We start from the raw sequence: 19,777 nt of genomic DNA, 5'->3' as shown, positions 1-19,777 counted from the left end.
CGCTGGCCCCGTTTAATGTGCACGTAATTGAAATGCATTTACAATTGAATTATAAACAGAGCAAACAAATGCGGCACAGGACTGGCACACACATTTACATGAATTCACACTTGAGCGGGGAAATGGGAAATGGGAAATGGGCAACTGGCATTGTGGAAACTTTCTGCAGCAGCTGAGCTCAAAACCCACGCTCCTTTCCATTCTTGCTGCTCTTCTTCACTCTTCTTCTCCTCGCCCGGCAATCAAATCAACCATTCCCCAGAAACCCGTGTCCTTTCGATGTGTGTGTCTGTCCCTACGAGTGCATGTGCTTGCATTAGGGTGACCCTCAAAGGTTTTATACTCTCATTGTGCTAGATGTCTTTTTCCAGCTGATTGGATGTGAATAAATATTATCCATACGCAGTGTTGTCTGCACCAAATCAAAACAGGGTATGTAAGGTTACATTAAACTCTATCCATAACTGATTGGAGCAACTACGTTTTTAAAATATGTCCGTTGCTTTTTGGCCTACCCTGGTGTGAATGCCAAACAGGTTACCATGGTCACGTCGGCCATTTTTGTGAGTGGCTGTCGAGGGATCTGCTCTTCTTGGCCATTCTACACTAGCCAAAGCACATTGAATATCAATTTTGCATGTGGGAAATTACATCGGAAACTTTGAGTCCCACTCAGACGTGACCAAGTTTCCTTGACATTTCCTCGATTTCTCGCAGTGTGTGTCAGTGCTTTTCGTTGCTGTGGCATTTATGCCATTCCAGTCATCAGTTGGGACTTGTGCAATTTTCGGAACTTTCTGACAGCTGATTTCAATAACTAATAGGCAGAAGTGGTCAGTGCCCCCGAACCCTTTTGTTGCAGTCTAATTGCCGTGTCAGACTCTGTGATTGCCTTCGACCGGAGAGAAATCATTGCACATTGTTGACAACCGTCTGGATCGGAGGCCAGCCCACATGCATCGTGACACATCTTGGGGCACAGCTGGAGGCCCAGACAGGTGGGATCCTGGCCCGATTCTGACAGCCCAGCCGGAATAAGAAGTCAATGGACAAAGCAGCCCAAATATTTCAGATAGTCCCAGGCCTGTAATCGTTTTTCGACACTCTCTCCATTCCGCAAAGTGGCTTAATGATTTTTGTTTCATTATATTGAGTCGTTTGAGCTGAATCTGGCCAGAATGTCTCGACACATTTGTGCTGAGCCTGGTTGTCGTTGTTCTTGTTGTTGTTGTTGTTGTCGGTGCAATTGACATTAATTTGATTTATTTATGGTAGGAAGGCAAAGGCCATTTGGCTCAAGGTGCAACTGCTTTTGGCAATTGCATTTAAATTAACAAATCTAATATGGTTTCTCCCCAGAGTGCCCGCAGGTGTTGTCTCGGCTCATTCACTCTTCCACTTACTCACTCGACTCACTCACCCATTCACCCCCATTCACTTATTCACTTGTGTGTGTGTAAATGAAAATGTTGTTTAAGCTGTGAGGAAAATTAATGTTTCTGACTGGACAAAAGCGGCAGTATTTGAGTTCGGAATGCACGAGAGGAATGCAGCGTAAATTATTGCTGCAAATACGTTTGGAGACAGGCATAAGTATGTGTGTGATTTGGCAAATGAAACTAAAATTGCCACCCATAAGAAGATTAAGACAAAAGTGTAAACAAGATGGCATCTTCAAATGGGTCAAAAGGAAAGTGCCTGGCCAAGCAAATACAGTTTAAGTTATAGCCCACATTAAGACGAGAAATGGTGGCACAAAGCAGGCCTAAATAGCCGTAAAAAGGAGTGATTTCCGTCCGAAAACTAAATTACGAATAAGTTGGTCAAACAAATAAACCACAAGCAATGAAAATGGCAATTTATAACGCCTCTTCTTACAGAAATTTACTAAGCTAAACGAATTTTCTGACATTTGAGTCATCGTATTTTATTAATAATATTTCAAACATTTACCATTCGAGGCATCAATCCAACCTTCTTTAACTCATTGGCAAAGGGAATCGCTCGTTAGCCATTACTCGATTTGCTAACCAATGTAATTCAATTAATTAAGTTTAAGTCGAGACAAAAATGTTCAATAAAGAGCTCCCAGCTCTAGCACCCATATCCAGGTTGTTTGCAGAGCTATTCAACCCAGTCGATTGGGGTCTCTTTTCATATTACTGGCACATCTGTATGGGGATTCTTTTCGATTTTTCCTGCATCCTTTGCTACCCTGTTGCCTAATTCATATTCATTTATTGTGCTTGCTGCTGCTGCTGCAAATGCTTTTAACATATCCCTGGAACCTCTTTTCCGATAAAATGGTGAGCAGAGGGGTGTGAGGTGGTGATGAAGTGGGGTTCAAGCCAAACTGGCATATCCGTTGCTTTATTACATTTCGTTTAGTTTTTGGCCAACTGACCACTTTTTTGCGGTTACTTTGTGTGTGTCAGTGTGTCTGTATCTGTGTTCTTCGCCCGTCCATGTGTCCATGTGTGGATGTGTCTTAGTTGCTCGGACTTTGCGGTTGCTTTGGTCACTAGCGCGGTATTTGGCTTACATCGGAGTATGAGCGGAAAAACTCACTCCGCTGCAGCGATGGGCGAATGGCCAGTCCCCCTTGGCTTAAAATGAATTTACTAACCGAGTTTGTTCAGAGAGTTTACCGAATGAAAAGCGGAAAAAGCGGGGCGAAAAAATGCAAGTTTACTTCGCCATTTGACCATAAATAATATAATAAAATAACTACACAGGTCAGGCAACTATTGCATACTTTATGGCATCCAGCAGGGCCACCAACACCTCCCCCCCACCGTCACACACACCCAACCCTCGCAATATGTGGTCTAATATTTTTATAAACAAATTGGTTTTGCGCAGCTCAACGGATGAGGAGCTTGGAAGCGGCTCGCATGCGGTTTCCATACATGTACGTTTGCACGTGTATATCCTTGCTTTTTATATATGACGGATTTTTAGGTGGCGCCCTCTGGCTGTCAGCGTTTGCCACTTTAATTACTTTGCCTCTAAGGATGCGGAGATTTTCGCGTTTTTTGCAACGACCTGGCTTGGGCCGTTTTGGTTTTTGTGCCGGCCCTGTTGCATTTGACAGGACAACTCCTCACCAGTCCGGGCCATAACCAGCTGCGCTGAAAAGCAACTCAACTGGGCTCGTTATTTATGGCCCTGCCCCCGTCGTCGCTCACCTCGAAAAACGTTTGCCAAAACTCGGACGGCAAAATGGCCAAAAACGTGCGATCCCTGGTCGAGCTTCTGCACTTAAGCCCCTGGAAAACTGAAAAACTGAAAAACGGAAAAACTGCAAAACCTTGCCGTGCCGGCTGTTTTGTTTGTCATTGCATTACTTTGGCTGTTAAATCGCCTACTGGAGTTTAGTATTGCAGTCGCAGCACCCAGACTCCAACTTCTCTGTGCTCTCTCTTTCAATATTTGTCGCTCTGGGGCATTAAAACAAACGTTTCCCATTGCGTTGTGTTGAGTTTGCCTGCTGCTTGCCTTTGGTTTTTTGGTGTGCACGTTTCACATGCACTTCTAGTGCCACAACACCATCAAAATGGAGCCCGTCCTCCTCCATCACCCGAACGCAAAAACCCAATCTACCACCGCACCCACTCCGGAGCAGAAACAACACGGCGAGTGCAAACTTCAGAGCGCGATTCGTGGAAATCACAGTCCGAAAAAAGGGGGAAATTCGGGCCTGGGTCGGAAAGTGAACCATTTGGAAATGTACTCTCACTATAGATGGAGAACAGCGGATTATGGATCCATTGGGATTTTTATACAATTTGTATTAGTATAAGATTTATAAGAAGCTAATCTTACGTGCCGACACTATGCTTGCCGGGAAACTATACCTCATAAGCAATCTTTGAAAGTCTTCTCCACAAATGGTTAGTTTAAAGTGTGTCGTTTTTTAACAACCGAAATATTCACATTTAGCATTAACAATACCCATCATCTCCGACTTATTCATTCCGAATAACCAAGGCTGATTGACCAGTTTTTACTCTGCCGCGCTTGGATTGTTTTCTGCGATGGGTGCAGCTGGAAATCTCTTTACAGTTTATATGTCCTGCCCCGATGGTTCCCTCACCTCTGGGCACTTCCTCGTCCGACTGTGCATTCGTTGGTTGATTTGCTCGCTCATTCGAAGCTCGTCAACTCGCAAACTCATGTGTAAAAGGGGACAATGCTGGGCTTTAACTTTAATAAAGCGACTAGGCGAGCGCCGCACTCCAGGACCAACCGACCTCCTCCTCCGCCTAGACCACTTTCGGGTGCCAGGCAACATCAAAATCCACATTTCGCTCCCTCCACATTTCAATCCCAGAGCCCAGCCCGCTGGCAGCACTGTGTTTTTGGACTGCGAACTGGTTGTGTACTTGATTTTTGGGCAAAGCGGCAAATAACATTTTTGTTTGGCTTTGACGTTGTAGCAATTGCAACGGTTATTCCATTTGCTTGACAAATATACGAGGACGGGGTTTCAGGCCCTCCATCCGGGCTGGGCAACGTTTAGAACTCCGTGGGCAGAACTCCGCCGAAGTGGAGGAGTGGTAAAGTGGCGGAGCCCAGCTCAGAACTCGAAACTTTCACCGAGCCGGAATTATGCGCAATTTTTGTTTGGCTGCGCGGCCAGTGTAAAGTGGTCTGGCTTAGACGAGAGTGTTTGTGTTGCAAAAGAGGCTTTCAGTGTAGAAGGAGTTTCGAGTTGCAGGGGCTAAGAGTGGCACAGCTTGCCGCTTTTTTTCGCCACCATTGTGCGCTTCAAAGCAATCAACATAAAACGGTTGCCAAAAAATGCCAAAAACATTGCGAGGCGTAATGAGCGGGAAGCACAAATGAACAAGGCTAGTCCAATTCACATTGCGCTGCTGCTTTTTGGTTTTTTTTTCGAATTTACCTCTCGGTTTTGGCCGAAGGTTAATTTCATCATTTTTCGGTGACCACTTGAACTTTGCCGCTGCATTAATGGCCTTTTTTGCGCGCAGAAATGGAGCTGCTGACCACCTTAAGCACTTAACTTGGCTTTTAGTTGCCATTTTTTTTTGGGGCAACGGCTAAAATGTTCGGTTATGCTCTTGTGACTTTAGCACTAACAAAGTGCCAAAGGATTTCCAGTTGGCTGGCCGGCCGAGCTTAACAAAAAACCTGAAAAATTAAATCAATTTAAATTCCGTTGCATACTTTTTGGGGTTCGGGTGGCTCCTTTTTGGGTTCTTGCACGCCGAGCGGGTATTTCTGTTGCAGCCCTATTAAATTTTTAAGTGCCAAGCTGAAACCGCAAGACCCGCAAACACCACACATTCAAACCAGCCCCAACCTCAACCCAAACCCCCCGACCACTCCACTAATAATTCATTATAAAAGTCAGTGCTTTGGTTTTGGTTTTTGCGTTCTGCTGTGACGCGAATCCATAGCTGCTGCACTCCTTGGAGCCCCCAAGTCGAAGCCCCAAGTTGGAGCCCCAAGCGCTGGCTTATGCCGTGACAAACTGCTCACATATGTGGACCGTTTGAATGGTGGGGCTGGGAGGTCGTGTTTATGGCACGATTTTGCACAGAAGTCAGCGCCAGGAAGGGAAATGTCTGCGAATGTCTGTTCCTCAAAACGCTTTCTCTGCGGAATCGCCGTCTTTCTTGTGCTCTTTCGTCACAGGATTTCCCCCACTGAGGTTGGATTTGTTTCGAAGAATTCGCTGCTTTGATGTAAAATTGCAATGGCCATTGGGGTTCTGAACCCCGAACTCCTGGGGTTCTGCGGCTCTGGGGCTCTTGGCACCCAGGTCACCCAGGGCACCCTGGGTCCTTAGCCCGCTGGTAAGTGTTGAAAATTACTGTCGACTTGACTTGTTGCCTTTTTGTTTTTCCTGCTGCTCGTTCCTATGTCCTTATTGCGAGGAAACAACAATAAGTACAGCATATATGCACGGACATACACATGCGAGTATGCAAGGACCCGCCATTAATGGGCAAAAATTACTGTTTACAAGTGGGGAAAGCTCCCAGCAGTCGCCACCCCTCCTCAGCTCGAGTGCAAGTTTCGTGTTAAAATAATAAACACATAGCAAAAATTGTAGCGCCATGTGCGGATCCGATGGCGTGGAGAGCACGGAGAAGAGGGGCATAATTCCATTACAGAACTACTTCGACTTGGGCTCTGCACCGGGCACATAAATTATATTAAAAACAATATTTTTACCCGGCTTCGAACTCGGCTGAACTTCACACGGCAAAGTTTTCGTCCCACGACTTTTTTTGTCCACTCCGGTTTTTGCATTTTAAATTGTCGGGACAGCAAAATGCCGTGGCAAGCTTAAACAATTACCAGAGCAACAACAACAACAACAGCACTAGTGGTAACAACAACAACAACTAAGAGCAAAAAACAATATGAAATTATTATAATGACAATTAGTGTTAATTGTCACTTTCGGCGCGGAATGTTGCTTTCGGTCTCTGTTGAATTATAATTTGCCCAGTTTAGAAAATTAGCATTTTAAATGAGTTTCTTTTTGTTCTGGCTCGCGCTTGCTTGTTTGTTGGCCTAAGCAAATAATAATAACAATAAAAATAATAATGCAACATGAAAGTCAATGGGAAATTAAAAACTGTAATTACTCAATTATTATGCATAAATCACAACAAAAGCTTTGAAGAGCAGATATGTACATGTAATGCCTTCAAAAAGGAGGAGCTCTCCATTTGGTCGAGGAGATTGGATGGAGGCCACTTGATGACAATTCTGGGTACGTCGTCAAATCGAGGGTTTTATTGGCAGGGCGATGGCCGGCCGCCCATAAAGATTTTAATGATTTGCAGTGGGCGTAGGGCAATTAAGCGAGTTGAGAAAATTTAATTAAAGCCACGACAAAAACACTTCGAGCGTCTATTGTTGGCCCGAATAAATTGAAAGCCATTCATTATCAATCCAGAAAAAGAAGCGTAGGTGGTGGGGGAAATTAGGAGGAATAATTAAGCAAACGGCAGAACGACGAAGGACAGGAATATTGAGTGATAAATGTGTCTCAATCTGTGCATGCCAACTTTATCTGACAGTCGCTTCCTAATCCTTTTGTGATTACTTTGAGCCATAATTTAGCATTTGCCAGCGGTCGTTTAGATTTAAGTGCCAAAGTTTGGGGATAACGCAGGAAATCATTAAAAATATTTCAATGAGCTGGAGGAATTGACCGACGCAGTGAGAGAACTTTACAATTTCAAGTTTTTGTGTCCGTTTTCGATTTTATCCCTCGCATTAAGCAAAGTTTAGGGGGAAAAATAAAAAATCAGAGCCTCGAAATCAAATTGAAATGACGCACTTAATGGCATTTTATGGTTTATGCGCAGTAATATTATTCCACCTCTGCAAGCTCCTCCATCTATCTATACGAGTATATCACCCACTTCCCCCCATCGAGCACTTGCTATCCACGAAATGCTTGATTTCTTTTCATAGATACCCACCCCCCCAAAAGTTCATTCCTTTATTCACTTGCGCTGGGTCAAGACGGTGGTAGGGGGGCACAAAGAGGGAAAATCCAATGACGTCATCTGTCCATTGCGGTCCTGACTCTTTTTGGCCAATTGGTAATTTCGTTATTAGTCACGCTCTTTGCGCTTCATTAATGTCCATTACACATAAATGAACCCACATCGATTGATATTTTTCAACTTCGTCGTCGCCAATGTCGTTGGCGGTTTTTAGTGGCTGTAATTTTTGTATTGCGGTTGACGTTTTTGCGGCTGTCTGCCTCCCAACGGCCACCCACATTGCTTTCATTGGGAAATACGTGCGTGCAACTTCTCCGCCACCCCTGCAGTTTTATTTATGTATGAGCCCGAAAAGGAGCGGGAGTCGGCGAAAAGGGTTGCTCGCATGCATGGCCAATTTCCTCCGACTGATACAATTAATTATATAAATAACGTTTTTATTTATATTTATAGGAACAGCGGTCGAGACAAACTTTGAACTTTTCCCGAGATCATGCCCTTCGCCAGCACATATGCTCTACGTTCGAGTACCCTATATCGATATAGGGGTTGCTCCACGGCCGGGGAATTTATTGTACACGCTTAATTGAGCACTGGCAACTCGAAAGGTTGAGCAGCTGATTGACTCCGCCCCGAGCAGCCTGCAGCACTTTTTATTCCATTTTTTATGACCTTTCGCCGGAATATTGTGGCTCCCGGGGGTTGGTGGGCTGTGGAAATTCTTGAAATCGCTAAAAGTTATTTAAAATAGGATTTTGTGTTACGGGCGTAAACAGCTGGAAATTTTTATTTTGGTATATCAAAAATGCAGGCTCCGCTCGAGTTCATCTCCTGGCGGGGTTAATTTGGGCATTCTTATGCGAAAATGGGTCAGATCTGGCGGGGTGCGCTAAAATGATTATGCCACTTGAGCGGCTCAGACTGATATGCTCATATGCCAGGCTTCAGAGGGCTTTAAAGTGGCTCGAGTCGAGAAAATAGTATGTAAAGGCTGAAGTAGATTAGATTTGAAAGTTTGGAAGGGGATCAAATATTGAAATCGGCTTAAATGGTAAACAATGAGTAGGTACTTGAAAGGGTTGGACTTCTAATCCAATCAAAGGTGCTTGAAGTAGTGGTCTAAGTTTTTTACGCCATAGACAAAATGGATTCTTCTAACAGCGAGCTTTTGCTGCAATTTGCACAATTGCCGCTCGTTAAACGCGAAAAGGAAGTTGGTCTGCTTGAGGGCGAATTCGGGGCATTGGGGGTGCACTTCTCGCAGAAACGCAAACAATTAATAAATTTTTAAGTGCATGGCAAATCATGCCCTGCACGCTGACCTCAAAGTTCTGGACAAACCAAACTCAAACCTTGCAAATGGCTCTGCACACAATACATTATTAATTTCCCCCACCCCATCACCCACCTCCCCCGCCACCCCTCCGGATGCACAACAAACAGCGCTTAATTTGCCAAATGGTTGCTTCTGCTTTCCCACTCCACCCTGCACCACCCACACCCCACGCCGCACTTAATGCAAAAAACTGCAAGTTGTAGTTTACTTTTTATTCATGGGACAGCGGGGGAGGAAGGGGAGGGAGCGCACAAGATGCAAAATACCTTACCGAAAATGGTGGAGAAGTTGGGGAAAAGCACAAAAGCAAAGCCAAAATGGGGAAAACTTCTTTTGAGCAGATGAAAGTGGGGATAGCGATTCAGGGGATATAATATAACCTACAAGTTAAGTTATTAGAAAGAAGAGTATAGAAATTTGAATCATTCAATATGTTTCCATTACTGCAACACTTTCTTTAAAATCATTATATAAAAATATACTTGCATACAAGTAAGAAAAATTCAATCGAGATCATTTTCGATGAAGTGGATGCCAGTTTCCAAGCGAAACGGATTTCAAAAAGCAAATACTCCCTGAGGTTCTAGGGTATATGGATTGTACAAATAGTGGCAAACTGGGATGCCCCTCCCCTGGCCCGTCTCCGTTTATCCACTCCCTGATTTGGAGTAAATTGTAGCGGCAAACTTAAGCGAACTGCGTAGAGCGGGGTCAGCTAAAACAGAAATTCATTAAAACTTTGCATTGTGCTCCAAAATTGCCCCACAACAAAGCTTGCCAAGGCTACAACAACATTAAGTACTGGCTTATTGCAAACTAATTTGTCTAGGGCGATTTGGCCAAAAGACTTTTCCGGGTGAGGTGGGGTCCCACCATTCAGCCAATCCCCGAGATTCCACTCAGTCCTATCCATGCGAGTTCACTGATGACGCGACAAAATCCAATTAATATGCTAGACAAATAAAATGCTCGGCTCCCTCCCACAAAAATGTCCTTGGTTCCTGGAGGCGAAGGCCAGGGGAAGGCGAGGGAAAGAAGGGTAAGGGGACTTACTAGGACCGTTTAGATAAAGCAATAACCAAATGTGTCTACGAACAAACACTCGCGACTCTGCATAACATTTTTTGCGCACCCCGCTCCCTTTGGGTTAGTCAAACTTGAGACACACTATATCTCAATATGTGTATACTCTTTGTGGTTGGGGCGTTCGGTTGCCTTTGGTCCTTGTCGCCATGTCTGGCATATGTGTCCTGTGCCCTTCCTCCTCTCTCTCCAGAAAGTATTCGGGTGTTTGCGCCACGCGCTTTGTTTACTCAAGTTAACCAGAAAGTTTTCTTTAAGATTTACGCTTAAGTTATACGTGATAAAACTTTTATCACTATGACTTGTTCGCCCGCTTCCCCGGATTTTCCCGATATCTGCGGCCTTGATGGAGTGCCAAGTGCTGGCTGGCGATGGAGAGATTTGGCAGGTAATTGCACAGCCAATATGAGCCTGTTGGAATGGCCCAGGAGTGCAGCTAATAAGCGGCAGCAGGGCTTAAAGGATATCGGATGCAACCCCTAATCCGCAGTCCGTAATCTTTGACCCTTGCTGCTCGCGTCTGGGAAAAAGAAAGCGGCCTCGGGGCTGATTCCGTATGCTTAGCATGCCACAAATTTCACTGTTTATATTTGGTTAACGTTATTGCCAAAACGGGAACCACTCTATTCCCTACACAGAAAAACAAATCCATTACATTGTGAAGGGAATCTTAAAAAAGATTACTTGATTAAGTATTGAATAACCAGTTCATAACCATTTCATGTCGCCCTCTTCTGTACGTTTTTCTCATATACGACCATCCAGAATAACCATTAACTGGCACAAGCCAAATATTTTCTCTCAGTGATCGCCCACGAGCTCCTCCCCCGAGAAAAGTGGAAATCACTTGAGTACTTTGATGGCAGTCGCTTATATCATAGCAGTTGTGGTGGCGGCACTCGGAAACTTTTATTAACATAAACTATGAGTCAGGCTGGACTCCGACTTCATACCCCGCCCCCGCAGAGGGTATAAATTTCACTTGCAGCTGCCGAAAGTTTGACCAGTATATTTATTAAAGAGTTGACTCCGGATGGACTGAACTCACCGTGATGGCGATGTCGTGGCTGGGGTCGCATGTGTCCAGTTTGCGTCGGAAGCGGAGGACCGTGTGGGTTGCGTTCTCGTAGCCCAGCATCAGCATATAATCCTGCGAGGGATCCACCACCGGCTCAGGGTCTCCATTCCGTGTGACGTGTCGATCCTGTAATTAAATGCAGCGAAAGCGAACGGGGATTAATGAATGGAAAACGCGGGAAGAATGTGAGAATAATACTTAATTTACATCTCCGTGCTTTTGCACCTCTGTGAAGATTCTGGGTTTCGTTTTGAAAACGTAACGAGATATCGGATATTTTTCCATATCATTAAGCAGAAGTCCTGTGTTTTTAGTTCTGACCCCCGAACTTTTCCAGCACGTGGGTTTTAGTGTTTTCTGTACATGGAGTAGGTGCGCTTATTTCTCATGATATTTTTTGGTGAAGTAATCTAAACTTTCCACTGAGTCCGGGAGCACCCAAGGCATTTTCTCTTCCCCACAAAAGGCCCTGCACTTTTGGCTCTTCCAAGTGTTTTGACAGAGTTGCCAAAGTTAAAGTTCTATAAGTAGTTTTGCCCAAGACCAAGGAAAGAAGCAGATGGGAAAACCCTTTTTCGGTTTAAAAATACAAAAATGTTCGTGGGCCTCGTCCCTGTCGTCCCCACCATCCCCATCGTCCCCATCGCCCCCATTCGTCCTTTCTCCTCCGATTTCTTTGCACATGTTGGCCGGCCTCGTCGAACACAGAAGCCAGATAGACGTGGGTGTATGTAAATTCTTATACATATAACAAAATGACCCCTGCTGTCTGCCTGCTCAATATTTGGAAAATGTTCTCTCAGCTTGTTGTGGCTGAGTGCTGGGCGATGGGTGGTGGTCGGTAATGGGTGGCTAGGTGCCGGGTGAAAGGATTCGGCTTTTCATATTGGCAGTTCACTGGAAATGGGCGTTATGCTTGCCATCTTCCCTTGTCAGCCCCATCTCCCCAATTTCTTTGCTCTCCATCTTTTTGTTGTTTGGCAAAAATTTTGATGATGTTGGCAAAGTCAAAAGTGGATTGGGATGGGTATGGATATGGGGGGCCTCCCTCCCCCCTTCGACCGTAATTGAAGCTGATGGAATTCTGGGAGTTGTCTTCAGAGTGGATATTTCAAAATTTTATTGATTTAATTATTTGTTTTCATATGCAACTATGGAGAGACTTTCCCAAATATTCGCTTTACCTTTCAATCGGCAGGAACACAACTCTGCTTGTTTTGGCTTTCACTTGGCCAGGAATCGATTGAAATTGAAGGCGATTTATTGCTTATAAAATCTTTGAATTTAAAAGGTTGGCCAGAGGAGCTAACTTTTGAATTACTTAACTGGCTTGGTTTCGATTTCTCCGTTTTCCATTTAATAATTTTGCTCAATTCATTTGGGAGATTGCATTCTCCATCATTTACGAGGAAACACGCAGCTGGTGGTCAGTGCCTTGGTCCAGCCTCCACCTGAGCATTTGATTTATTTCTGCTAATGCCGCATCTTTTATCACACTTAACAGGATGTGCACTTTCCCAAGCTGCTTTATCCCGGCTGACAGATTATAGCGCATAGAAAAAAGTTATCCATCTGTCTTATCCTCGACAAAGCGCCGCCCTCATACTTATCCCCCTCCCCTCCCCATCACATCTGATAGCGAAATGAGCGTTTTCCATCATCTAATTACCTCGAAAATTTCCCACAAACACACACGCAAGCGGAGAGGCTGACTCACCCACGCACACACTTACACACACAGGCACACACACCTGAGGCTGTTGCAATTAATTTGCCCCAATTTATATCATCTGGATCCAGTGCTGCGTGTTGTTACCGACCGAATTACATGCCGGCATTTAATTAATCATATCTCAGACCCTGCGCCATTTGCCATTTTAGTTAGCTAATTAAAAGTTTTTCTTCTCCCGCTTCGCCGCTGCTGTGGCGAAACATTTAACATAAATTGTAGAAATATTTTTCATCTGTGGCGCGATAACTGCCCCTCTCCCTCGCTCACCCCCTCTTTCTGACTATTCGCTGTCCCTTTTTTTAAAAGGGGGAAGGGGAGGTAATCTGGGAACGCATAATTCAAGATCGCAGGCGCGCAGTTCCTCTTCCCGTTTTGCCTGTTTTGCACAGCTTCCCTTTTAATTTTACATTATCTACCCAAACCGGCACACACACACTCGCACATAGTGCCAAACACATAGTCATACCTTGACATGTTTCCCGCTTATCTAGAAAAAAGAGAGAGAGAGACAGCGGCAACTGACGGAAATTAAAAATACGCGCTGCAATGTTGCAAGCACCCAACATGAAGCGACGTTATCAAAATCTGCGTGTGCGTGGGCGTGGTCGCTGTCCGGGGAAGGGGGCGGGGCGGCAGGTGGTGGGTGGAGTGGGGGAAGGTTACCCAGGGTCGTCGAGGGGTAATTATGCAAAAAGGGAGGGCGCATAAATTTGCAATATTCTTGGAGCTGCTCTCAAATGCCAACGACGTTTAAACTGCTCGCAACTTTATTTGTAGGTGTGTGTGGGTGACTTCCCATGGGTGTGTGTGTGTGTGTTGGCAGCACAAAGACTCTCGGAGAAGAAGCAGAAATGTCGCCAATGTCGACTGAAGGAAACTGAGAGGGTCTTAAAGACAGCGTTCATGAGTTTTGAGATAGATTTAGTGATAAATCATAACATTGGGCTTATAAGTATGCCATACATTTTAGTCTTGATAATTAACTCAAAAATAAGCAGAAAGACAGGTAGCCTTTAATTAAAAAACCTTATTATTAAGCAGTTTTTTCCAAATACTTTCTAATTAGGCAAGGCAAGCTGTTAACACCATTATTTCGATAATTAATGGGAGTGTCTTCTTAAATTTTGTTCCTCTCCTTCGAAAGAGTATTTCTTTAAGACCTTTATTGAAATTTGAATTTCCCACTTTCTTTTTAAGTTGCATGCCACGTTGACTCGGCTCTCCTGTTGTACTTGTCGCAGGTCCTCGACGCTGCGTTTCCACCACCACCCACCGACTCCTCCCCATCTTTCACAGCCGGATCCCGTTCTCGTTCTCGTTGGCGTTGTCAACGCACACGTTTTTTTAATTGCTGAAATTTTATCACACCTTCATGGTTCGCAGGACTCGTAAATTGTAATCCTTGCGCGGCTCTCGTCGCGTCTGCCTGACTACTTCTGCTCGAGCAGACAGCTCCTTGCCCTGGTTTGCCCTGGTTTGGCCTTTTTGCGATGTTGTCATTAACGTCGCTGCCTCTTAAGCATTTAATAGCCTTGTCAAGACTTTAATGCCTTTTAGCCGGAGCTCCTCTTCTAATGTGTGTGTGTGCAGGGTGGAGGCGGGGGATAGGGAATCGGATTGGGGAAGGGGAAGGGGCGGTGACTGGGGGAAATCAATAAAAGCAGCGCACAAATTAAGCACCTTTTGCGCTTTTCCCCCTGCCGGTTAGTTGCTTTACTTTGCTTTTCCAGGCCGCAACGTGAATTTAATAGGATTATGCGGCAAGGATGGGCCGACGGGGAGAAAGGGGACTTATGCAAAGTCCTTCCACTCTGCGCCACTGCAATGCTGGAAACCCTTTGCGCCGCCACACAACATGAACCTAATTGTCGTGATTTTCGCCTGATGGCAACTTTTCACACTCCCATTCGCAGTATTGTGGCTCGTGGAGGACCTCCGCCCAAGTTTTGTTATGCCAAAAACAAACTTCGGCAATTTATGATAATTCAACGTCAGCTGGGACAGTTCAGGGAAGTACATAGAGGGGAACCGTCATCACGGCAAACTCAACTCGACTCCGCTCAAGTCATCTGAACTCAGCTGAACTGACAGCTGGCTAGCAAAGGCCTTGGAATATGCTCGCAGCACACATTAAACTTATTGCCCACCCCCACTCGAAGCGCCACTAATGCCCGGCATCGTGTACAGATTTACTCCGGAGCAGACGTACAGCAAAAGGGTTGGTTCTGGCTCCCCTCCTCACTCCCACTGAATCCCACTACACATATCACACGAATATCAAAATGTTAGCTCTCCTTTCTGTTCACACACAGACCAACTAATGTGTGCCTTCGGAGAGTTGCCAGCAAAGTTCTTCGGAGTTTTCACGCTTTGAGAAAGGTTAGCAGCTTACGACAGGTTTCTATGATTCAGATGGAGCGACCTCCGGGGAAAACGGAAAAATAGCAATCGGCTTGAAAAAAGTGTGATGAATGGAGGTAGAGGTCTGCGGGCCCAAGCTATTGAACTCGTAATTTCCCGAGAACTTGTCGAGCCCACCTCTGCGAAACGCCCCTTCCTGCTGCCAACTATCTAACTGTCTCAGCTATCTATTGCCATTTGCCAGTGCCAAAATTGTATGGAGCCTCCCACACCCCTTCCCCGCCTCTGAGCCGGCTCCTCTGCTGCGCTGCTCATCCTGTTAAGTTGGTGGCATTGTAAATTGTTTTCCTGTGCACTGCTTGTCCTTCCTTTCCTGCGCCATTTCCTTGCCTGCCAGCCGGCCAGCCTTCTAGCCTGCACTTGATGTACTATACTATATGCTACAGGAGCTTCTTTGGAGAGCCGAGTGAGTTTTCCTGCTCACACACTCGCCCGCGCTTGTTTTGGCTTAGGAATTGATGGCGTCGCCGCCGTCGTCGTTTGATGCCTTATGTACATTTGATTACGTATCCGCCATGTTGCCTGCTTATTTGCCTGCAGGAGTGCACAAAGTCTGTTCTGTGTGTACAATGTACATCTCTCGGCAGAGCAGACTCTCCCCTACGTCAGCGCCAAAAAGAGAGCGCGCCTCTGGGCAAAGTCATCAAGAAACGAAATCTCCACCCAGAATCAGGCTCTAGCCCACACCCAGGCAATTCCACTTCCAAATCTCCCACTCCCACTCCCGTTCGCCCGTCTCCTCTGATGATGCTGATGAGTAGTTGGAGGCGTGGGGCGGGGCGGTCTGATGATATTGGCATTGGCAGGCGACTTCAGTTGGCTTAAATTACCGCTGCGAGCAAGTATATCAATTAATATAGTTAAAGTGTGTTCAAGGGGGGCTCGAGCACGTTGAGTGCTTTGGATGGTATTGAAGCCTCAGCCAAAAACCGAAGGAGCTTGTATCCTCCAGCCAGAGTGCTCTCTATCTCGGACTCTGGCAAATTAAATCGCTTTCAGTTGATTTTAAGCCAGCCTGGCTGTCCGTCTGACCATCATTCAGTCGGATTCTCATCTTCGGGAGCTGCGTGTGTTTGCATAACCCTAGACTTTGGCCGGCTTTCTACATAAGCAGCATATATATGCAGACACTGCAGATTGCTAGTTAATATTTTATGAAATCAAACAGCAACAAATTGTGCAATGCAATGCAACTTGGCCGGCACCCGCCCTCCGATTGTAAACTTTGTATAGATCCAAGTGGGAGAATCCTTCATTCATCTCCCTCTCCATCTTTCAATCATCCCAACCGAAGCCCAACGACCCACTGCATTTCAATCTATCCCGCCCCTCTATTCATGCAGATAAAAGGCATTTTATTAAAATTGAAATTGCCCAACGGACTTTCGGCTTTTATTTTAGATTAAATATCAATCACTTTGTCTTGTTCAGTCAGTGTGGCAATTTGTAACCCAGCGGAAAATGGAGCAGGCGAGCAGGAACGGGAATGACAGCAATTGAACGAGTTAAATGTTCTTCAATGGTCATATTACATTAAATCGTCCAGTGATTATTGCCCACTAAGGCTGTATGAATGCATGCGATGGCATTCGACACATATAAATTAGTCCGTGCCATTTGTCAGTCCCATTCCCCGGCTCCTCCAACAATCCCCCGACTTTCCCGCCTCGACACTTGTCCGTTGATAACTGTTAAATTCATTGATGCATTAAGCAGCGTCGGACAGCCGGACAAAAAGTGGCATATTAAAATGATTAAAAACGGGCAGGAGGTGTGGCATGGAATGGGGTAGGATGGGTGAAAACGTGGTCGAATGAAATGCAGCTGCACACAATCAAAATCAAAGTGGAGCACAGCGCACAGAAAGAGTAACATCCGGATTAATGAAAGCGCACAGTGGACATTCGGACAAGTGGATCGACCAATCAGGTGTGTGATAAGAAAGACAGCTCCAAACTATGAACTACTAAAGTTCTTTCGCTTTAACAAGCCCTTTTCTCTGCTAACAATTTCCATACTTGAAGTAATTTCAAAATAGCGCCGTAATAGCGTTATTGGACCAATTTCAGAATATTGCATTTAATGGCCAAAAGGAAGAGATCATTTCATTGTTGTTCTAACCCCTAATTGGACAGCACTCATCAAAGGGATTCTTTAATTTCCAAAGTCAACGCTTGTTTAATTTTCCACTTCTGGGACCGTCCCCACTCCCCATTGTTTTTTAGCACTCTCCTATCCGCAATCTCAGTCTCGTAGCCCCGAGGGGGAACTTGATTCGCCCATTTGCCCATTTGCATTAAACAATTTCTCGAAACCCAACTGGCAACTCAGCTCGGCTGAACCTGATGGCTGTCCATAACCGGCGGGATCGGGTACGGGTGGGGTGGTGACGTAATGGACGGGAGGGGGAACGCAAACAACCCTTTTAACTAGTGCGCTCAATTAATGTCATGTACACAACCCACTTAGCTAGTCCCCACTGTACTGCGGCGTCATCATCAATGTGACATACATATCAAAAAGGCAAATTCAATTAACAAACTTTGCACGTCACTCAAAATTAACTCTAGGGCGTTCATCCAGATACTTCTCCCCAACCCCCACTCCATTATCATCCGCCCACCCCCTCCTTGTTGACAAATACCGCAAAAATGGAGGAATAAAAATAATTCATAAAAAGGGAGGAATTATGAGAAGAAACAAAGGAAGCGAGATAGAGCGAGCCAGAGGAAGTGACTATTTTTTATATATCGCTTTCAATTGTCCGAGAGTGTGCCGCCCAAACGCTGTTGGCTCTCTGCCTCCGGCCACGCCCACTCGCCTGCGGATGCGGATGCGAGTGCGCATACCATTGCGGATGCGGATGCGGATGCTGGATGCGAATGCTGACGCTGATGATGGCACTCTGCGTTTGATGTAGGTAAGGGGCGGGGCAGTCAGAGATAGCCCAACGCATTATACCATAATGCGTTTTTACAGCAAAATTAAATTATAAAGACGAAAAATTGTATTTGTCATATTGTTAAGCTGACGTCTGTCACTTTTCGTCTGTGGTTGCGGGTGGTGTCCCTTCTGCAGCTGGGTGGTGGGTGGTGTTCTTTTGGTTCTTTGGTACCGTGCAATTGGTAGTCAGGAGCAACCACTCCTGCTCGGACACACTGCATCAATAGTCGATGATCCGGCCAGTTCTCTTTCAAAATATCTTAATCTTTGATGCATGCAAGTAAATAATGACTTGCAGTTATGTACAAATTTCTTTGAAAATACCGTGGTAAAATTATAAATTAATTAAATGAATGCCTACTAGGTACATCTTTCGTCCATCAGTGCAACCAGTGCAAAAGACAACTCTGTCGCCCAGTTTGAACATTGAAACCACTTTTAAATGCGATCCGTAACGGCTGCCATCGAAATCTGTTGAATGTATCTCACACACAGGCAAACCCGAAAACTAAAAGCAAATTCAAATAAATTTCCAATCCCCCAGTGCATTTTTAGCTCTCCGGCCTGCTTTGCGTGGGTGGTGGAAGGGGCGGGGTGGTTGTCTGTGGGATGGGTCTGCCTGTCTACGTGTCGTTTAGCATAAAGGGGTGGGAGGTGTTTTGGGGGGAGGGTTAGGGGAGGTCTGCCCTTAAGGGCTGCATTTATGACACTCCATTTGTCAAGCGAATGAACGACGGCTGGATGAGACGAGGCGAACCAAACGGAATGGATGGAAGTGAAATGAAATGAAAGTGTGTGAAACCGAGAGCCGGAATTGAGGGATTGGCATCGAGATGTGTGTCCTGGGTGTCCTAGGATGCTCCGGCTCCTTTCCCGGTTCGCCTGACTCTGCGAATTCAATTGCGCTTCGGTTTCCAATCCCCAATACCAATCTCCAATCCTGAAACCCTGACAGCATCCATCCCCCACTCCCACCAGCCTCGCAGCCCGTCTTTCCCGACTGACAGAAGTGTGTTTTGTTTGAAAAATTTTGAATTTCGCCGCTGACTTGGAATCGCCTGACATTGACGTTTATTAAGCGTTTTTGACACTTTCCGTGCCACCAGAGAGTTATCTCAGAAAAATGAACTTGCACTCGTCCCTCAATGAAAGTGCCCCTGCCCTCCGGCTCACCACTTAACCACTCAATGTCAGTCGCAGATTGGGGATTGCCAGCGACATTCGGATTATATGCCTTGGAACATTTTCGGCTATTTAATATTTGTGCAAAAATTTTATTTTAATGAGCAAATGGTGTCTCGCATCCCGCATATTTTCCAAGCACACATGTGTGTGTGTGGTGTGCACCCTTTGTGGCAGCTGCTCCTTTTTTGGGATTCTTTTTTGTTTGTGACTTTGTTTGGGAGTTTGATAAGCTGTCAACCCTGAGGGTCGCTTTTAAAGGGCGAATTTGATGAATATATACCATGGGGACGACGGGACGACGACAATTTAATAAGTGCACATTGAACGAAAGAGTGGACTTTTAAATCCAAAACAACTAAGATAGAAGTCTCGCGTAAATTCCCGCCATTTCCATTTGGGCAACAGCTCACGTATTTTATGGCCTATTTTTTCGGAGAAAACGAAATGGCTCATTTCCGAAAAAATATACAGGAAAATCCTTTTTCTAATTACTGGTCCACTGG

At 45.4% G+C, this 19,777-nt stretch overlaps 1 protein-coding gene across 1 annotated transcript in view; it reads right to left on the bottom strand.

The window, feature by feature from the left end:
* Positions 1–19,777, bottom strand: part of LOC117140829 (MOXD1 homolog 2) — a 113,609-nt gene that overhangs the window by 29,705 nt on the left and 64,127 nt on the right. The window contains exon 3 of the mRNA XM_033303936.1: positions 10,964–11,119. Coding sequence (XP_033159827.1) covers positions 10,964–11,119 — 156 coding nt within the window. The remainder of the gene's footprint in view (positions 1–10,963; positions 11,120–19,777) is intronic.

The sequence above is a fragment of the Drosophila mauritiana genome, chromosome 3L (genome assembly GCF_004382145.1).
Source record: "Drosophila mauritiana strain mau12 chromosome 3L, ASM438214v1, whole genome shotgun sequence".
Classification (NCBI taxonomy): Eukaryota; Metazoa; Arthropoda; class Insecta; order Diptera; family Drosophilidae; genus Drosophila; species Drosophila mauritiana.
The sequence above is the reverse complement of the archived record's forward strand: the minus strand, read 5'-3'. Positions and strand labels throughout refer to the sequence as shown.